This window comes from Hemisphaericaspora subhashii (genome assembly GCF_019202705.1).
Source record: "Hemisphaericaspora subhashii strain CBS 10753 chromosome Unknown scaffold13, whole genome shotgun sequence".
Taxonomy (NCBI): domain Eukaryota; kingdom Fungi; phylum Ascomycota; class Pichiomycetes; order Serinales; family Debaryomycetaceae; genus Hemisphaericaspora; species Hemisphaericaspora subhashii.
In genome coordinates, this window is record NW_026057288.1 from 1 (window position 1) to 19,240 (window position 19,240).

General features: G+C 34.0%; 6 protein-coding genes across 6 annotated transcripts; 2 read left to right on the forward strand and 4 right to left on the reverse strand. All coding sequences in view use genetic code 12, as the record gives it.

Moving 5' to 3' along the window:
* Nucleotides 1-5,407: 5,407 nt before the first annotated feature.
* J8A68_002821 (uncharacterized protein) lies at nucleotides 5,408-7,015 on the forward strand (the record flags this gene model as incomplete). The annotated part of the gene is made up of 1 exon (XM_049406611.1): nucleotides 5,408-7,015. The coding sequence occupies one exon, from the start codon at nucleotides 5,408-5,410 to the stop codon at nucleotides 7,013-7,015; it is 1,608 nt and encodes a 535-aa protein (XP_049263804.1).
* A 2,057-nt stretch (nucleotides 7,016-9,072) lies between these two features.
* On the reverse strand, nucleotides 9,073-10,413 carry J8A68_002822 (tRNA dimethylallyltransferase; the record flags this gene model as incomplete). The annotated part of the gene is made up of 1 exon (XM_049406612.1): nucleotides 9,073-10,413. One exon carries the CDS (start codon nucleotides 10,411-10,413, stop codon nucleotides 9,073-9,075), a length of 1,341 nt encoding a protein of 446 aa, XP_049263805.1.
* A 152-nt stretch (nucleotides 10,414-10,565) lies between these two features.
* On the reverse strand, nucleotides 10,566-12,881 carry RIM20 (Rim20p; the record flags this gene model as incomplete). The annotated part of the gene is made up of 1 exon (XM_049406613.1): nucleotides 10,566-12,881. One exon carries the CDS (start codon nucleotides 12,879-12,881, stop codon nucleotides 10,566-10,568), a length of 2,316 nt encoding a protein of 771 aa, XP_049263806.1.
* Nucleotides 12,882-13,031: 150 nt separating this feature from the next.
* CEF1 (Cef1p) lies at nucleotides 13,032-14,888 on the reverse strand (the record flags this gene model as incomplete). The annotated part of the gene is made up of 1 exon (XM_049406614.1): nucleotides 13,032-14,888. One exon carries the CDS (start codon nucleotides 14,886-14,888, stop codon nucleotides 13,032-13,034), a length of 1,857 nt encoding a protein of 618 aa, XP_049263807.1.
* Nucleotides 14,889-15,483: 595 nt separating this feature from the next.
* J8A68_002825 (uncharacterized protein) lies at nucleotides 15,484-18,330 on the forward strand (the record flags this gene model as incomplete). Its single annotated transcript, XM_049406615.1, has 1 exon — nucleotides 15,484-18,330. The coding sequence occupies one exon, from the start codon at nucleotides 15,484-15,486 to the stop codon at nucleotides 18,328-18,330; it is 2,847 nt and encodes a 948-aa protein (XP_049263808.1).
* A 328-nt stretch (nucleotides 18,331-18,658) lies between these two features.
* On the reverse strand, nucleotides 18,659-19,171 carry J8A68_002826 (uncharacterized protein; the record flags this gene model as incomplete). Its single annotated transcript, XM_049406617.1, has 1 exon — nucleotides 18,659-19,171. The coding sequence occupies one exon, from the start codon at nucleotides 19,169-19,171 to the stop codon at nucleotides 18,659-18,661; it is 513 nt and encodes a 170-aa protein (XP_049263809.1).
* Between the last annotated feature and the right edge of the window lie 69 nt (nucleotides 19,172-19,240).

Consider the following 19,240-nt stretch of genomic DNA (forward strand, 5'->3'; position numbering starts at 1 on the left):
GACCGCCCAATTCGTTAAAACTTTTTTCTTTACTTTGCGTCACTTTGGCCTAGTTAGTTAGATCTTTTACCGCAAATTTTGTCGATTTTTTTGGCAAATTTAAGGTACCGAGTTCGACACCAAGCTAGGCTTTGGAAGTAATACACTTTTAAATGGGATCGAAGTAAAATAACTATGATATATTTGATATTTTCTATGTTTTGTAACATTGTAATTGATATCAAGTTGTTTGATTTTCTACCATTTCGGGGTCTAAATTGAAATTCATGAATGCAGGGATTCAGTTAATAGTAGCACAAAAGCCAAAGGTTACCGGAATATGTATAACTTCGATTCGTCACGGTTTAACTTATTGTGACATGATCTGGATATATATATTCAGTTGTCTAAGTTTTGTAATATATAAATCCAACCTAATTTGCCCATCTCCATACAAATTTTCTCATATAGAGAAACCATTGGTGTTCTTATACTCGTATGTATTAATATTTTAAAAATGATTGGTTATAAAGGTAATATATGCGTCCCTGACTTAACTATGTGACGTCACATAGCCATATGTGAGAGTCTCCCTATATGGGGGAATACTCAATAAAAAGTAAAGTGTGAATTGAATTTCTATTTTGTGAAATCATGAGACTTACTTTCTACTTTTATGACATTTGATGGTAGTTAAAGGACTAGGGGTGGTGAGTTTGTGGTTGATGGAGTGAAGCTAGAATGACAGCGATCACTGTTGTCGTCCTTCCATTCTGGGAATGATCGTTTAAATAACCATTTAGGACTTTAATCTCTTTGGGTTGCAAAATTACCGAAACGATACGGTAAGATTAAGGCTTTCATCGACTTGCTGTGCAACCAATTCTAAAGAAGTTGGACATTCCCACATGTGATGAATGAGATTTTCTCCTTGAGGCTGATTGCTGAAAGAACATGGATTTCTGGTGTTTAAGGGTGGTGTACAGGGGCCATTTATAATTACCTAATGCAAATTGGTGGAAATGGGCCACTTCTCCTATTGGATTCTTCTTTTCGTGATGTATATGGTTCCAAAATTGTAGTGGATGGTCGGGAGTGTGGGAAGTAATTGTGCCATATTCTTGGAATAATTTGTATTTGCAACAGGAGCTTCTTTTTGAAGTTTGACAGAATGATACTTCCGAAATCGGCTTATTTTTCAAGTCTTGTAATTGTTCAATATGATCTGGACGATTTGAACCGATTTCACAAAATAATTCACTATATGAATCTAATTCCTGGAATCTTGATTATCAAATTCTAATTCTACAACTAATTGTGATAAATCATAAAATAAAACATAATAATCACTATACCACATAGTAGCCGGCTACCATGGTCATTGCTAGACAGCCACAGAGGGTCCAACTGGTGCGCCCCCTTGGGGGGATGGCCTAGCCAGGTGTCAGGCACGCTCCGGGCCGACAGTCCGAGTAGGGACACGTTGGACGACATGGAGATCGACAAGGGGCACCCATACGGGACACCGGTGTATAGTAGGGTGTGATTTCTTCTGGTCTCATTACTTACAAGCTGGTGGATGGTGAGTTTGTGGGTCGAGTAACCTGAAACCACGCATGAAACCATGATTGTTCAGGGCTTAGCTATAGCTTTCTCTGTCCAAAATTGAAATGCTACGGGGTCACTGTGAAAACTAGTAGGCGGCTGATGACAGCGAAATTCTACCAAGGGTAAAATAAGGCTCTGGATAATTCCGGAATATTTGGAATGATATTAGATACTTCTTCCCGAATGGGTTCCTGTATTCGATAAAGTAGATCTGATATAGCCCTGGAGTCTTCAACTGTAAATAGCTTATAAATTTCTTTAGCTCGGCGTCCCAAGACTTGATTGGAGATGTTCAATAAACCAAATCCTCCCAAGGGTTTAGGTGTCTGATGTTTTGCTACATTAATTCTAGGAGTGGATTTGTTACGTATCGCTTCGTATATGGTTCCTTATCTGGTCACGTTATGTCTCTAGAATATACAGTAAACATCCCTATATGCACATTAGTGCCACAGGATATCGCTTAACAGCAATACGAGATTTCTCTGTCCATTATTCCCTACTCAGCTTCATCAAAGGCTGCAGCTTATTATTTGGGACGTGTTGAATGAAGTCTCTCATTAGAGAAATCACAAGGAGTCATTATCAATGTCTCTATGTGGCTCTCAGATGTATCTGTACAATAGCCAGGTACAAGGCACGCATAGAACTGGACTTTTGAATGATGTAATCATATAACAAGGGCCATCTCTCCCGGCCCAGTCAAGGAGGGATACTTCTGAAATACTTACATTTGTAAAATGCACTAACAAAGCACATATCGAACTTTGTGAATCTTTTTTCTCCTGTGACGGTTTTGAAATCTCCTGGGACAATTTCCACTACTAAATCAATTCCAAGATTCCTCCTTCATCCTCTAAACCCATTTTTCACCAAAACCCCTCTAGAATGGGTATAAGTTTTCCAAAATGGCAAAAATTTAAAAAGAAATGGTCCCTAGCAGGATCGAACTGCTGATCTTGGCGTTATTAGCACCACGCCTTAACCAACTGGGCCAAGGGACCGTTCTTTGTTGTCGTCGGAAGTTTTGTGATTATTATTATGGTTGGAATTTTTTTGCATCACAAAATTTGGTCACGTGAGGTTGCATAAAAATTGAATACTATATTTTGGCTCCAATTTCAACTGTTTAACGGATACAATTATTTGGGTGTTGGTTCCGTAATGAATAGTGGATGTTTGTAATGTAGTTGATTTGCATTTTACAAGAAATGTTTAGTAAAAAGATGTCTTGGAATTGTTTTGTGTTAAAATTGGGAAGTTTATCTACAAAATTCACCACAATAACCATAACATGAACCCTTATATGGTTATGACATATGTTCATTCGAACATAACCTTTAATTCATTGATGCCTTCCGGGTCTAATTTAGGATTATTAATGAATTCAATTTAGTCATATATAGAGTACTTAAATTATAAAAAGAATGAGATCAAGAAAGATTCTTTACACTACTTCTTGATAGAAAGAACGCACCTACACTTATAAAGTCTGGGACCTTTATGGAACTTCTTTAACTTATCTATCAGTACCAGAGTAAACTAACCTTATGTCATCTCGTCACCAGGGTCTTACCGAGGTTTATTTCTAACCATTAGCTTAATTAGAACGAAAGGGAAATGAGTTCTGATTCCCTTTCGTTCTAGATATTGGGGCCGGACAATACAATTAAGTCGAGTAACATTTACTCGAGTATATCTGCATAATATCACACGAAGGTCGAACCAGAATCAGAAATCCTTAAACACCAAAGACTGAAAAATTTGGAGCCCAGGGTCTAATTTGAAAAAGAATGAGCCACACTACTTGTTCAAAATGAAAAAAAAATGCGGAGAATTTCTAAACTGCATAATTTTGCTGGCGGAAGTATTGGCGATAGGCTTTTAGGAATAGCCTTAAGAATGTGTACAGAATTTGAAAAAAGGATTGAGGAATTAGTCATAGTAATACTTATTTGGGTGGTCTACATACATCTGAAGGGAGTCAGAACTCCATAAGGGATGAAGGAAGGAAGGGGGGATGAGTGTAGTAAGTTGTTACCCAGACATCCAACGCAATGACAGGGCTGCAGAACTTTAATCCCTTAAGCTATAAGGGTAGATGAGTATCTCACACTTAGTTGTCAAACATTAGTTAATACAAACTAGAAATATATGATAGCTTGATTATTCAATCAATCAAAAGGTTAGAGGATTAATTAATAATTGTCACTTTTATTTTTGCAGCTTTTCTTTCTGTAATACCTGAAGAAATCAACCAAAAAAAATATTTAAAGCCTGCAAGCAATAAAAAACTCTCTCGGTAATGAGGAGATTAGCGACTTTCTTTTTACGAAGACCCGCATATGAAAAATAAAAGAAATCCATAAATGGATATAGATTACGAAGTTAGCCTTGATGCAGAAAGGTCTGGCTAGATCCATCCATTGAAGCATGATGTCTAACCATCGCATGCCCTTGCCCTTTTTTGAGATTGTATGTAAGAGTACGCGCAGTCTAATTGTATGTAATAGGGGACAAATCTAATCTCTTTCTTGTTTTTTTTAACCGCAAATGCAAGGGGCGTCGGGGGGTCGGGCGTAATTTATATCGATTCAATTAACAAAGAACACCCACCTAAACTGTACCTTCCCGGTTATAAATGTTGAATATTTGGAAACTCCTGCGGGGGTATAACATAGGTGGCTGCTACTACCACAAATTATATATTGAATATTACACAATGATTGAATGGGGGAGTGGTTCCTAATTTGCTTTTTCTCAGGAGTGGTTACAAAAAAAAAAAAATTAAAACGGATTGACCTGACAAAACGGACAAGAAACAATGAAAAAAAAATCCTTAATAAAAATAGGAGCTGTGTTTGAAAAACAATAAGAAATAACAATTTAAAGGATGTTAACTATACTTTTGCATTGTTAAATATATGGTTTACGAAGACGTATCCCTAATTGGATGAAATATGTGTCGGATTTGTTCTAAATATAAATGTATAATATAACTTTCGACTATGGAAGTTGAGAGATTGAATCAGAAAAGCATAAATTAAAAAAGAAGGGAAAAAGCCAAGAACTTTATTTAAGAGGGGGGGGGAGAGGGAGAGGGAGAGGGAGTTATAGTGTTGGAATACTCCTTTCTGACATGATTTTATATTTATGATCTAACAATTCCATTGAAATCATACCGAGCATCTCATGGTGAGAGTAAAATATGAAATAGTCAATGTGTATTACTACTACAACCTAACGAATTAGGAATAATTAGTAGAATTAATTTTTTTTGTTTCAATTATTTTTTAAATTCCCAACAATGGAAAAAATTATTATTTTTTATGTAAATAATTAAATAATTAAATTAATATACAGTAAATATTTTATTATTATTATTTTTTTATTTTTTATTTTTTTCATTACAATTCTTTATTTTTTTTTATTTTTTTAATTTAATTTAACTTTTCTTATTTTTAAAAATTTTTCAGAAGACTTTTTTTTTTTTTTTTTCAGAGTCTCACACCATTTAAAAGTAATAGGCCTCTCTCAATTTAATTACTTTTATAAATATAATAATTATCTTATCATCCCCCCCTCCCCCATTAAATATATTTTTATTATAACTTATTTGTTTTTCATTTCATCTTAACTATAAATCATTTAGTCAATAACACTATTCGATATCTACACACTTACATAACACAGAGATATTGGACATCCCTCCTCATATTACTTTTTCAACGGTTTTTTTTATTTTTATAGAAGAGGATTTCTTTTTTTTTTTTACAACTAAAAAAATTACAATTTCAATTAATTTAACAGATCTACAAATATGAATGGTGGTCTTGGAATAGTCTTAGAAGAGACAGAAGATAAAGATCACGATAATCTATTACATCATCTTCACCATCACCATCAACATCAGCATCATCTGACAATCCTATCTAATACTGAGATCAACTCATTACATTCAAGTTATACCAACATCGTTAATTTAAACTCATCACCCTTACCATCATCTCCTATATTTACAACCACAAGTGGCACGAGCACTGCCACCGAGAATAAAAGCAGTATCATGTCATCTCCAAAGCTTAACAACAGCATCAGTAGTTCAGATATTCCTATATCCATCATGGCATCAGCCATGGTAGCCGAGAAAGAAATGAAATTTGCTGAAGAATTACAACGAGAAGAAGATCAAAAACAACAAACACTGAAAGATGATATTTCATCCAATATAGAAGGAGAATCCTTATTACCTCCTTTACCTACAGCACCAGAAGATTTAATAAACAATGAAAGAATACCTTCAGTTGTTCTGGATGATAATCATTCCTCATCGCATTCAAGAAGTTCTACTATAGATTCAAAAGATGATTTCAATCAAATTTTTATACCAAATACATCAAATTTTTCAAATTATGTATTTGATTCTTTGGATCATCAAAACCCTCCACAAGATTTCCCCATATTAACTGCAAACTTGATGAATTCAGCACAGTCATCTATGAATTCCAATAACAACATCAGTAACAACAACAACAACAATACAAACTCATCAACAGCAACTAATAACTCAAATAACAATTCATCCTCAAGTAGTTCTCCTTTAAGAAAATTAAGAAGTCTCAAGAACGGTATTCGGAAACTATCACTTTCTACCCATAGCAACAACAATAGTATAACCTCATCAACAACTCCAAGTACCACACCAACTTCAGCAACCCCTGCAACATCAAGATTAAGTTCTGTCAATATCCCCAATTTGGCACCTTCCACTCCAGTTGAGAATACCGGGAAACATTCCCATTCTAGTTCAACATCTTCCAATTCGTCATTTTCTCAATCATCATCAAAAAATAATAGAATAAGAGGGTTAAGTCATAGTACAACAGCAACTCCACCTTTGGCTTCACCAGTTATAACAATTAGTGAGAATTTATCAAATAGTAAACGTACCCTTAATAATATTGAACAAAATTATTTCGATTCATTAAATCAAAAATATGAAATTCATTCAATTGAAGAATTAACTAATATTGATGATTTATTAAATTATTCCAATTTCTTAAATCAACAGAAAAGTTCATTAGATGATGTATTTAAATTAGCAAAACAACGATTGGTTGATAGTGGTTGGTGTTCAGAACATGATTTAAATAATTTACAACTTCAACATGATTCTTCTCGTTGTCAAATTGATACATTATTATTAAAAATTGAAGAGAAATTAAATCGAGAATATTCCATTTCATTATTAGGTAATAGAATTATATCTAATAACAATACTACTCCTGCTGGAAAATTAACTACTCCCTCCTCATCAGCGGGTTCAATTCCAACTAGTCGTTCTATTCAATTGGATGAGAAATCCTTGGGAATTAGTCCAAGCTTAAAAGTTTTAGAAAGTCGTTGTTTGGCATTTCCCGAGTTTTGATATCCTTTAGTTGCTTTAATATTTTTCATGATTTTTATGTCCCCCATCCTGGTGTTTTTTTGCGTTTTATTAACGGAGTCAAAAGGTATATTGTTTGGCATTTCAAACTAGATTTACAAGCTTCTCTTTGTTTCTTTTCAATTAATTATGACATTAAATATGATACAGAATCAATTTAGAGTAATTTGCTTGAATGTATAGAATTTATTTATTTACTAGAATATACAGTAGAATTTAAGTAGACTTGACGTCGTAGAACCTTCCCAAAGAACTTATCGCATAGGTAACTATCATAAATGCCACCACCTCCTATTATTATTAATACCATCAATCAGGAGAGAAGATACCATGCTAAGTATCGACTTGATTCACCGATGCCTGGGGCAATGAATGTTGAAGTTGCAAAATTTGCATTCTTTCGCTTCAAAAGACTTCCTGGATTCTCTCCTCCGCAAGAGCGACTCCTGATAGATCAAATAAGAAATCATAAGAAAGACTAAGAACTTCAAGACTTTCGAAATGAGCTACTCCTTAAAACACAAGAAATAGAGATAATGAACAAAAATTTTGCAACCCTCAAACAAAAACAAGCTTTTCTGCAAAGTTTCAAAATCACATGACTATGCATTTCATCATGTTACTCTCGTAAGTTCAAATCTAACTATGATTCGATATCATATTATTCAGGGCCCACCTGCATGTTTCGCCCATTAAGGCTACGATTACGAATGTGGCAGTATGTAGTTCTGTATTAGATTTAATGGATTATCTTTTTTATGAGTGATAACTCATTCGCGCATGTATTTACAGAGGCATATTCTGCCAATGAAAGATGTCATGTATTTTACTAAAATTGATTGGCGAGAAAAGTGACTGAATTTATTAGACATGAGACTTTTCTAGCAAGAAATATTGATGGACTCGTCTAACAAACGTGGGACTAATTAAAGTATCCACGAGCTCATTTATTGATCAATGCCTGAGATGATTCTCATCTATAAATCAATTAATTAAGAAAGATAATATATCGAAAACGCAGAATCCAATTATGCCTTTTTTTAACAAAAAATGGCGCATATTTAGTATGAGGACGTATTTCGAATGACTAAGCTTTATTCTAGCATTCTTTTCCCCTCCAATCATTCATTGATTAACAGAATGGTGCAGTGAATAGAAGGCATTCGTATCAAAGAAAGAAGAACATACAAAAAACATTTCTTTAAAAAATTTGCTTGACAAAATCTTATTTTATAGGTCGAAGTTTCTGAAGAGTAGTGTACTTTTTGCAAAAAAAACAATAAGAGTAAGAGTTACCCGGAATATACGTTTTTTAAGGTCTACATAAGACAACTTCGACCACTCAAACATTTGCTTATTACACAACCAATTTTATTCCTATAGCCGGTCTAATTATATCAATACATTGCCACATATATTAGCTGTAAAGTGGTACTGATTTCAGCTATTCTAAACTAAACTCTGGGGCACTAAAGAGCTGAATGCTTATATGTATGACTGGCAAATTGTGTCGGGTGGAGTGGAGAGTTTCAATACATCTCAACTTATGTATAGACGATTCTGAGCTCGAATTTTAAAAATACCAATGTATCTGTGTTGTAGACTCTTTCTATTTCGAGAGCATTACCGGAGATAAGTCATTGGATTACTTTTCCTACATCAAAATCAATTGTATAAATTTGACAAAAAATACCAGATTATATTGGACTTATAAAAGATATAGCAAACTCTCCGCATGCGGCAAAACCTGTGGATATTTGGATAATTTGTGCTCGTGTATGTAAGGCTGATTAATGCAAGAGGCAAGAAATCAGTAATACCAATAATAGCTCCGTTAGATCTATGTGCAATATATAAGTATAATGTTTTTTATCTGGTATACCAATAGAGGGGATTGGTTGGCAGCCACTTATGTTAACTGAAGAGAGCCTACTTCTACAAATAGGTAAGAAATGTGACTAAGATTAAGACATAGAATTGTCAATAATACGACACTTCTGGAAACGGCTGTTTCACATCATGCCAACAAACCAATTGCACTATTCCTTACTCTTTTTATTGTTTTCATTTTCATATTCACTTCTTCTCTTTCTTCCAATCAGATAGTGTAAATTCTTTGAATGTCTTCTACTTTGTACATGAATGTTCCATGCATCTTCCCCAACCGCAACAACCTTAGCTCCAGACTTATCTTTACAAACATCACAAGTATAGTGCTTCCAATTTGCTTCTGCTCCTAAGATTTTCTGACTCTTGGTAAATGAAGATTCATCAAATGGAATTATATGCATTAATGATTCTGGCGCTTGAGGATAAGTTACCTTTGTAGGTCCATCAAGCAAGAATTGTTTTGTAATATGAATACCAATTTTTGCAACATTATCTTGCCAAGTACTTAAATCTGTTGCATCCAAAAGATACAATTTCCCACCATATTTGAAATTAAATCTAGATTCTTTTTGTAATTCGGCAGATAATAACTTTTTGATCCATTTGATTTGATATTTCGCATATTGCCTTGTTCGTATTTTCATTCTTTCAATCCCTTCTTTTAATAATTTATCATCTTTTTTATTGGTAGTTAACCATGGCAAGAATTCTTTAAATCCAATAACTTGCCAAATACCACTCGTACAATCCGGATGAGGATCTTGTGATTCATATACCTCATACAATTCATTTATCTCCTCGATAGCTCCCGATTCTATCATTTTATCAACTCTTTCATCTAGTCTAGGTATCAACACATCACGATCGCAGTATACCCAAAAAAACAAGGTATTATACTTTAAAGAACTTTCCTCTATCTCATCTAGCTTTTGATCATGGTATAATTGTGATGGCTTCTCACCTGACTTATACCAAATTTCCATTGCCCTTCGTAATTTTCGTTGATCTTGTGGATGGAATTTCGAGGCAATTACCGGATCTACAGATTTCAATTGTTCAAACAACACGTCTACGGGACCGTCTAATACTTCCAATTGTTCCTTAGTTAACTCTTTGTTTTCAATTTTCATTTCCCCCACTGTTTTATTCTTAAACAAGAGATTTTGTAAATAATAATGTGTTCCACCAATAACAATTGGAATCTTTCCTCGGGCATGAATATCATCTATGGCAGCATTAGCTTCTTTAGAAAATCTATGAATATAATAATCCTCATTCCAATCAACATGGTCCATGACATAATGAGGAATTCCGTGACGTTCATCTAATGGATGTTTATTAGTGATGGTATCTAGCTTTTTATAGACTTGCATTGAATCGGCATTGATGATTTCACCATTTATGGCTTCTGCTAAGTCAATGCTAAATTGTGATTTTCCAACCCCAGTTGTTCCAACTATGCTTATAATTGGTTTCTTTGGTATTGTCATTATTAGGTTCTTGTAATACTTGAGATATCTAAGTATTTTCATATAATATTAATTGTCTATATAAATATATATCTACAAACACCTAATTACTAAAAAAAATATTATCGATACCAATCAAATCTCATCTCATTTTTTTTCTCCATACTAATTAATTAGCCAAATCTTAATCCGGTGGTTGGATTCCATATTCCCGATTTCTTCCCTTGTGGAGACACAACATCATTTCTAGGTCCAATATTATCATCACTATCAACATAACTATCAGTCGGCATTTCATTGTTTCGATTTAGTGCATGCTCTAGATCACGACTTTCAAGTCTTCTTTGATACAAATAATCTTCACAAGCACGTAGTACTGAATTCCCCTTTGTTATAAATTCATTATAAAATCTAGAACCTTCATTTAGATTAGAAATGATCTGTAGATATTTAGAATGTACACTTTCCAAAGCTTGAAGAGCATCTCGTCTATTTGATTGAGATATATTATTGGATATTTCATATTCTTCCAAAAACCGCTTGTTCAAAGTATCCAATTGAGATTCCAATTTAATTTGCCTATTCTTCAGAGATTCAACGTATTGTAAATCATTGTCATATATCCTCATATGGTTTTCATATATAGGTTCAAAAGCAAGTTCTTTGAAATTCCCTTGGTTATCATAAAATTCATTTCTTCTTTGTTTGTAATCATCAATCAATTTCGGAAGAATATTATTATCCCGAGCTTTGATCTCTAATCCCTGACTAAATATTTTACGATCATTTTCAAGATCCGCCACCTCAGCTAAGGCACCTCTTAAATCAGAAATAATAGCTAATAGTCTCCCATCTAGTTTAACATATGTTGAATTAGGAATGTACGATTCAATGGCCTTTGGCCCGCCAGAATATGTTTCCAAGTATGGTTTGATACCCAAGAACTCACTGAGAACCCTTTCATCCCCAGATTTAGCTTGACTTAGATATTCCCTCATCGCCGCAATCTTCGAAATCAATTCTTCTGCAGCTTCTGTCGTATTAGGACGAGTCCATTCTGCATTCCCGGACAATCTGTCTCTTAGCATATCATCCTCCTGTGAATCAAGTGAGATTCTGCGCTCACATTCATCAACCAAATGGGCAGCATCTTGTGCCAACTGTCCAATTTCTCGAAGGGCACCTTCAATGAATTCCTGTCCCCCCATATTCAAGATTTCTTTCGAATGTTCAATAATTGAATCCGGGATATTTTCTGGCTGTTGAATCGTGTCTATAGATGCTGGAAGGCCTCTTTCTATCAAGAATGAATTCATCAAGTTATTTAATGACTGTAATGGAGCTTGAACTCGCTCTCTAATGAAATCATCTTGTCTTTCTCTCAATGCTTGTGCTACATGGATTATCATATATGGAATCAAGTCTTTGAAAACCTGCCTTTCCGAAATTGGACTTGTCAATCCATCTGGACATATTGGTTTCACCATATCAACTCCAGCAATTGGTTTTAAGTCATTTTCACCAGGGACAACTTTTAAATATACTAAATCATTATCTTTCTCTGCCGTTTTTAACGTGGCACTAACTATATCCGAAAGACCTTGCAAATCTTCCAATACAAATGAACTTACATATTTTTTATATTTAAATGCATTTTTAATATTCTTTGAGCTTATTCTCAAATGAGCAACTTGTTCTCCATATTGAAAATTATCTTGAGCTATCTTTGCAGTTCTAAAATGGCCAGCAGCTTTAAAATGGAACATTTTCACAGCAATATGATTAATCCATTCCAATTTAATAAACTCAGAACTATTCCCACATTTAAATGCTCGCGAGTAATACTCTGACGTTTGTACAGCTAATCTAGAAATAACCGAATCTTTAGCACCTGGATTAGCAACTGCCTTTTGCCAGATAGTTTCCTGAGCTTGTGCCAACATAAGCTGTATCAAACAATTTAGAGTCTCTTTTTCTAAATCCTGCGGAGAGATATGATCCTTAGTTTCTCGTTCAAGTAGATCAGTCATTAATTGGAAAACTCCAGCTGATAATTGGAAATACATACATGCTTGTTTCAATCCATTATCAGTATGCCTCAGTTCTTTTAATGCAAATTGGGAATATAAACTACCCAATTGGAACATAATGTTTAATTCTTCAAATTTTAACGATCGCGATTTATAAGGCCCACTAGGTCCATATGTCAATGTTCCGAACCAACCAAACTCAATACATGTTTCGGGGAACTTGCTACGAATCATTTCGAGGATGGCATAGTATTGTAATAGGATTGACTCATCTTCCTTTGTATTTGTTTCATTCTTAATGTTTGCAATTCTATCACGTAAATTTCCAACATATAATAAATCATCTTCAAATGAAGACGGAGGTTGGAAGAAATCTTTATTAATGACTTGACGAAGTTCATCATTAAGATTGAGTGGACGTGACAGTCGTAGTGGAACATATAATAAGTTTGTATTCATATTCCTGTTATATGGATTTGAACGTGGGGTGAAGTGAAAAGAAATGAAATGTCAACAGAAGAATTTTGTTTTTCTTTATCGATGCTGTTCGTGAATAAATAAAAGCGGATTCTATAAATTATATAAATTACAAACTGAAATGAAATGAGCTCACCTCCTTTGAATCCTAAGAGTACGTATTCGATCTTCAATTGGAGCTTTTGCCTTATTTAAATCGTCGACGAATTTATGAAGTCGTTCAGATTCAGCAGCAATTGCAGTCTCTTCCTCCAAAAGTCGTTTACATACAAAATTATAATCCTCATCTACCTCACGGAGTTCCTGAAAAGTTATAGCTATCAGTTGCGATTTGTCATTGCTATCTGGCTGTTTGAGTACATCTTCGAGCTCTTTCTGCTTTTCTTCTGAGGATCTATACAACTCATGTAATTTGTTCACAATCTTTTCCCCCACAGCATGAGAACAAGGAAGTCCAAAGTTACTGGAAACGGGCTTAGGAATCGAGCCAATGGAGGACATTTCTTGGTCTACTTCTTTGTTGACAGTTTCAAAGCTTTCCTCATCCAAGTCTTCAACCAATGGGGCTCGATACGCGGAGTCATAAAATCGTCTATAATCAGAGCGTATCAATTTCTGCATTTCGTCATTTATTAATATATCCAATTCTGACACCGAACCATCAGTTTCAGAGCTTCTATCGATCCTCGGTACTGGCAATCCTCTTTGAATTGCCTGAGACCTACGCAATTTGGCCTTTTCCTCATCTAATTGTTGTAATAGCTCCAAATCTTTTAGTCTCTCTCCCTGATCTTGTTGCCAACTATCTGTTACATTTAAAGCTTCATTTTCATTTAAGACTGATCCTACTGGTACCGGAACTGGATTTTGGTGATGCTTAGCTGGTTTCGGAATTGATCCCAATGAGGTCTTAAACAATTCCACTATTTTAGACTTAGCAGCTTTGGAAATTATCGGTGCGGGCCCCGGACTTTCCTGCTTGGAACTTACAACCGAAGCATCTATCAGAGGAATTGGTAAATTAAGCTTCCTCCTTTTTGTTATTTCATTTTCTTTCAATTCCCCAACAAAATTAGCTGCTTCTTCAATCTCCAACTTATGTTTATTCGTTTGTTTCTGTTCACCCTTTTTAATATCCTTTGACTTTTTGTCTCTGTTATGTTGTTCCATTTGAATACCAGATCTTGACACTTCTTTACTAAACTGGAATTTCTTTGAATCATTCTGGGATATTTCTTCAGATACATCATATAAACCTTCCGGTATAGCATGTTCATGGGGGATATCAGCATTATAGTCGAACTCTTTTCGGCTTTTCTTTTTATTCTTTGCATCCAAATTAAAGGAAATCCCCGCTGCTTTTAATTCGCGTCTCTTTTGTAATAAAGCAATTCGTTTACTTTCTTCTAACATTCTTTCTCTTGCTTTCCTTTTTGCTTTTTTACCTTGAGTATTAGCTAATCTTGCTTTTGCTTCCGCCAACATTTCTCGTTCTTCATCATTCATATCTTCTTCATCGGGTCGAGCTGGACGACTTTCAGGATTGATATTCAAATCACCCGCTTTTTCCAACGAAGGTCCAGTGGCTGGTAATGATTCTATTCCTGGTCCGGTCAACCCAAGACTTTCTTCATGATCGTTATCTTGTGTTGTTGGGGCGATGCCTGCTGCCTCATCGATTAATTTTTGATATCGTTCAACACAATGAGTGGCCGTACGTCCCACCATTGATGCAATTGTTCTCCATTGATTTGGAAGTAATTTAGCCAAGTTCAATAATTTATCATCTTGTTCTCTAGTCCAATCTGATTTATCTATATTTGGATTTATCCATTCATTCCATCTTGCTTTTGCTTGTTTTGCTGATTTTTTAGGTAATAAGGAGGCTACTCTTGCCCATTGATTTAAACCATATTTTGAGACAGCTGCCTTAAGGATTTCATCCTCAACGTTAGTCCAAACCCCTCCTTTCACATATACAGGTGCCATAATTCTTGGGTGGATAATGAAAATATATACTTTACCCCACTTAATATAACCTTATGAAATCATAAGATGATGATATCTCATCGTTCCATTGTAAGGCAAAATTGGACCAACACAAATTTAGAACATAAATACAATCACGTGCTTCTTGCTTCTTTCTCACTCTCACCCGAAAAAAGATTTTCTTTTCTTTTTACTCCTATAAATTTATTATAATTGCCCACATTCTTACAGTACTACCTCACCAGTCATTGTCTGTTTAACAACACATTTTGCGTTTGCTTAGGTTGATTTCGGTTGGGTGTTTTTTTTTTTTGTGGTTTTGAAAAATTTCCATAATTTGATAGTTTCCCTAATCAGGTTAGACGAAGTTACAATTAAATAAAAAACAATAGAAGTTTACACCTTACTTACAAATCATATACATACACATATACTTCAACCATATCGGGTTTATGATATTTAATTAACATAATAAGTCTTTCCTTTTTCCCCCCATTAAAATAGATCAAACATTTTATAGAGTTTTTTTTTTTACAACCAACCAAATTATCATCACCAGTTCACAAACAGAATCCCTTCAAGTCAAAAATAGAATATGTCAATGAAGAAACTATTTAGACATAAACATCAAAACTTAATTGAACAATGTTATCCTCCAGGAAAAGCAGTAGATAAGAAAGCTAATCCATCTGAATTAAGTTATTTATTATACTATGCATCAACTCGTCGAGTTAAATTAGAAAAAGTCATTAAATATTTAGAAGAAAGAACTGCTCATCATGCCAAACATAATAGAACTGGTAATTTACAAGTCACATTACAAATAGTTAAAGGATTAATTGAAAAGTGTTCTGATAATTTAAATGTATTTGCACAACAGGTTTGTGGTATTTTAAGAATCGCATTAGATACAAAAGATATTGCATTATGTAAAAGTGCTGTACTGACATATGCAGTATTTTGTGAAAAATTAGAAGGTCCATTATTCACTGGTGATAAAATATTTGTTGTCAAATTTACTGAGATTACAAAGAGTTTGATATCATATGGAAAATGTGGATCTGGTCCAAATCAATATGAATGGCAAATGATTTCTCTTGTTGCCATATCTCATTTATGTAAATGTCTTGGTCATAATGCAAGTGTTAGCAAACAATTTATTGTAATGTCAATTCCGATGTTAGCAGGTATGATCCATACAAATACTCCTGAACCAGTTATTTTAAGTAGATTACGTTCAAATGTTAATGTTGAATCAGAAGATCAAAGACTTTCTAGAATTGTACTGTCAAAAAATTACCATCGAAATATTAGTGAACAAATTAATGACAATTTTGAAAATGATGAATTAACTTTAGATGATATAACAGAAGCTGCATTTACTGCCATGAAGGCATTTTTTGATACAAATTCCACCAATCAAGTTTTAGAAGCTACTAAAGCAGTTATTGACTATAATATTTATAATATTGCTGATTTAGATAGAGGAGTTACATTTTTGGAATTATGCATATCTTGGGTACCTATTCAATTACGTTTTATTGGATTAACCACTATATTAATAACATTAACTGAAGTTAACAAAGGAGTAAATGAAGAAGAATATCAATTCCAATATCAATATGCCCATCACTTGTTGGGATTACTTTCTTCAAAAGTTAACATGATTGGTCTTTCTGTCACTGACATTATTCAACAATTACTTGGTTTGCAAAGTGATATCATCTTAAAACCAAACCGATTAACCAAAGAACAAGGAGATATTTTAACCGATATTTATTCAGATTGTATTTGCAATCTTACTACTCACATTTATTATTTTGATCAAGTACCTGATTCAGTTCAAGAAATTTTGGTTAAAATTGAATATACTTTGGATAGTTCATTTATTGATCCAACTGATCCAACTGATGAAGCTCCAACAGCAAACCAAGTCCATGATTTAATTATTCAATTTTTAACTAACGTTTCTAAAATATTCACTATTTTAAGATCAAAATCAAGTTCAATTAGTCGTAATCATGCTAGTTTGGAACATTGGGAACATACTGTCGAGTTTTTAGCCCCACAAGGAGAATATGAAGATAAAACAACCGTGTTGAGTAATTATCAAATTAATAATATTCAAAGAAAATTTTTACAAGTTTTTGATGACTTTTTGAATAATGAATTAGCATCTAGTGTTCAGAGTTCGGATAATATTAGTGAGGGGATGGACTCAGATAGTAAATTAGATTCAGCAACCACACCTAGTGGAAGAAGAAATTCAACAGACGCTTTTGGTAGTGGGATTCATGGAACTGCAAATGATTTATTAAGACCAAATGTTAATCGATACATTGCTGTTCAACAAAATTTCATAAGTCATTTCTTGATATATGTTGAGAAATTCTTTGATGAATATCCATCGGCAGATATTGATTTATTGGTATTGTTAACTACTGTATTAAAGGATATGATTGATATATTGGGGATGAATTTCTTGGCCAATTTTATTCCATTTTTCCATCATTGGAGTCTCGGTCCTCATGTTGATGAACCTAATGAAAGACAGAAACTTCAAGATACTCTTGGTTACACTTTGATGTATTATAGTATTAGTAGGTTGGATGAACAATATGTGAAAAATTTGGACGGGTATGCTAAGTCATCTGAACTTTATGAATTAATATTGGATGCAGTTGATTATAGAAAGAAGCGTGGGTTTTGGTTATCGAATATTGAAGGTTCTGATTCAGAATTGGAAACTGCAGTTTTGGGTAGAGCAATTAAGAGTGATAAACTCATCAGAGTTCAGAAGAAAGATATTGAAGATTTTGCATGTGGTAATAATAGTCTAATTGTTTGGTTACACCCTCAAAAACCATATATAACAGATATAGATCGAACTGGAACTGGAATTCATGTGACAGATTTCAATAATACTACCACAAATAATAATAATGGACATGTGATAATTAACAATCATTTGGAAGAAAATATGGTACCTAATCTTATAGTTACCCCCAATTCCAGACCTTCATCCGAAAATTTATCATCAAACTCAGAAAAGGGTCTTTATACTGGATTAGGGCTTGGTACAGCTGTTGATATTAATTGTATTCAATCAGAAATTGTTCAATTCAATCAAGTATTTCCACAAAAATCATTCCCATTCAATCCAAATTTACAAGAATCTATAACGAATGTCTTGGGTGTTCATGAAAGTAATGGATCAATATTTACTGCTGATTCCAAACATCCTCTTGTTGGTCCTAAGGTTGTTGATTTGAAGGATCTTATGGTTAGCACTCCTGAATCATTTAGGATGCCTCGTAGGTCGAGTGAGGCGACATCGATTGTTGCACCTGGTTCAATTCTACACAAGCATATTCAATGTAATGATGTTAGTTCCATCTTGGATGGGTTGGATAGTGATGATGATGCTGCTATTGTCGTTTAAATAGATTGATATATCAGTTCTTCTTTAGTTTATTAAATAGAGAGAGAGAAGGATAAGAGACATTGAGGGGGAGGGGAAGCCAAAAAAATATACGAAACAATAATTATTAAACTCGAGGTATCTCGTAGATTGTAGCGTATGGGTTCTTGTGATTGGCATGATATTCCCGTTGGTTAAATCAAATTGGTTGAGTGAACATTTGCGGTTTCCAAAATTTGTCCGTTTATTATTATCAATACATATATTATATTAAACACATTTTTTTGTACTGTACTCTACACTTATTTAACAAAAAGCAGGTAACCAAGAAAGAGATCCTACTTTTTGTTTATTCATCGTCATCGTCGTTATCTTCCAAAGCTTCAAAAGCATTGAAAGCTCTGGTATGTTTATCAGCAAGAACTTCTCTTGGATCCACGGCTTTAGAAGAACCTAAATTCTTATTATTTGGTCTAGCCTTAACACCAACAGCTTCTCTAAACTTGGCTTTTTCTTCAGCACCATCTTCAGCACCAAATGATTTCTTGGTTTTAGATAAAGTTGCCCAACCATCTTCATCAACATGAACAGTTTCAACACTCTTTTTTCTCAAGTTTGGCTTATGAGTACTAGTTCTAGAAGCTCTTCTTCTGTTCATATGGTGGTATGGTCTTTCATTTCCGTGTTCATCGAGATAAGTATCTCCATTACTCCATTTGATTGCTTTATGTCTTTCATGTTCAGCAGCAGCATGTTCCTTGACTTGATCGATCAACTTGTTGAAAGCATCTAAGATTTGTTGTTGAGGAACATAAGCTTCTTCCCTGATTTCCAATAATTGTTCTTCGGTATACTTAGCCATAGTTGTCAATACAAAATACTAGAGAGTGGGGGGTTAACGGAGATGTTTTCTGACAGTTATAAGAATCTT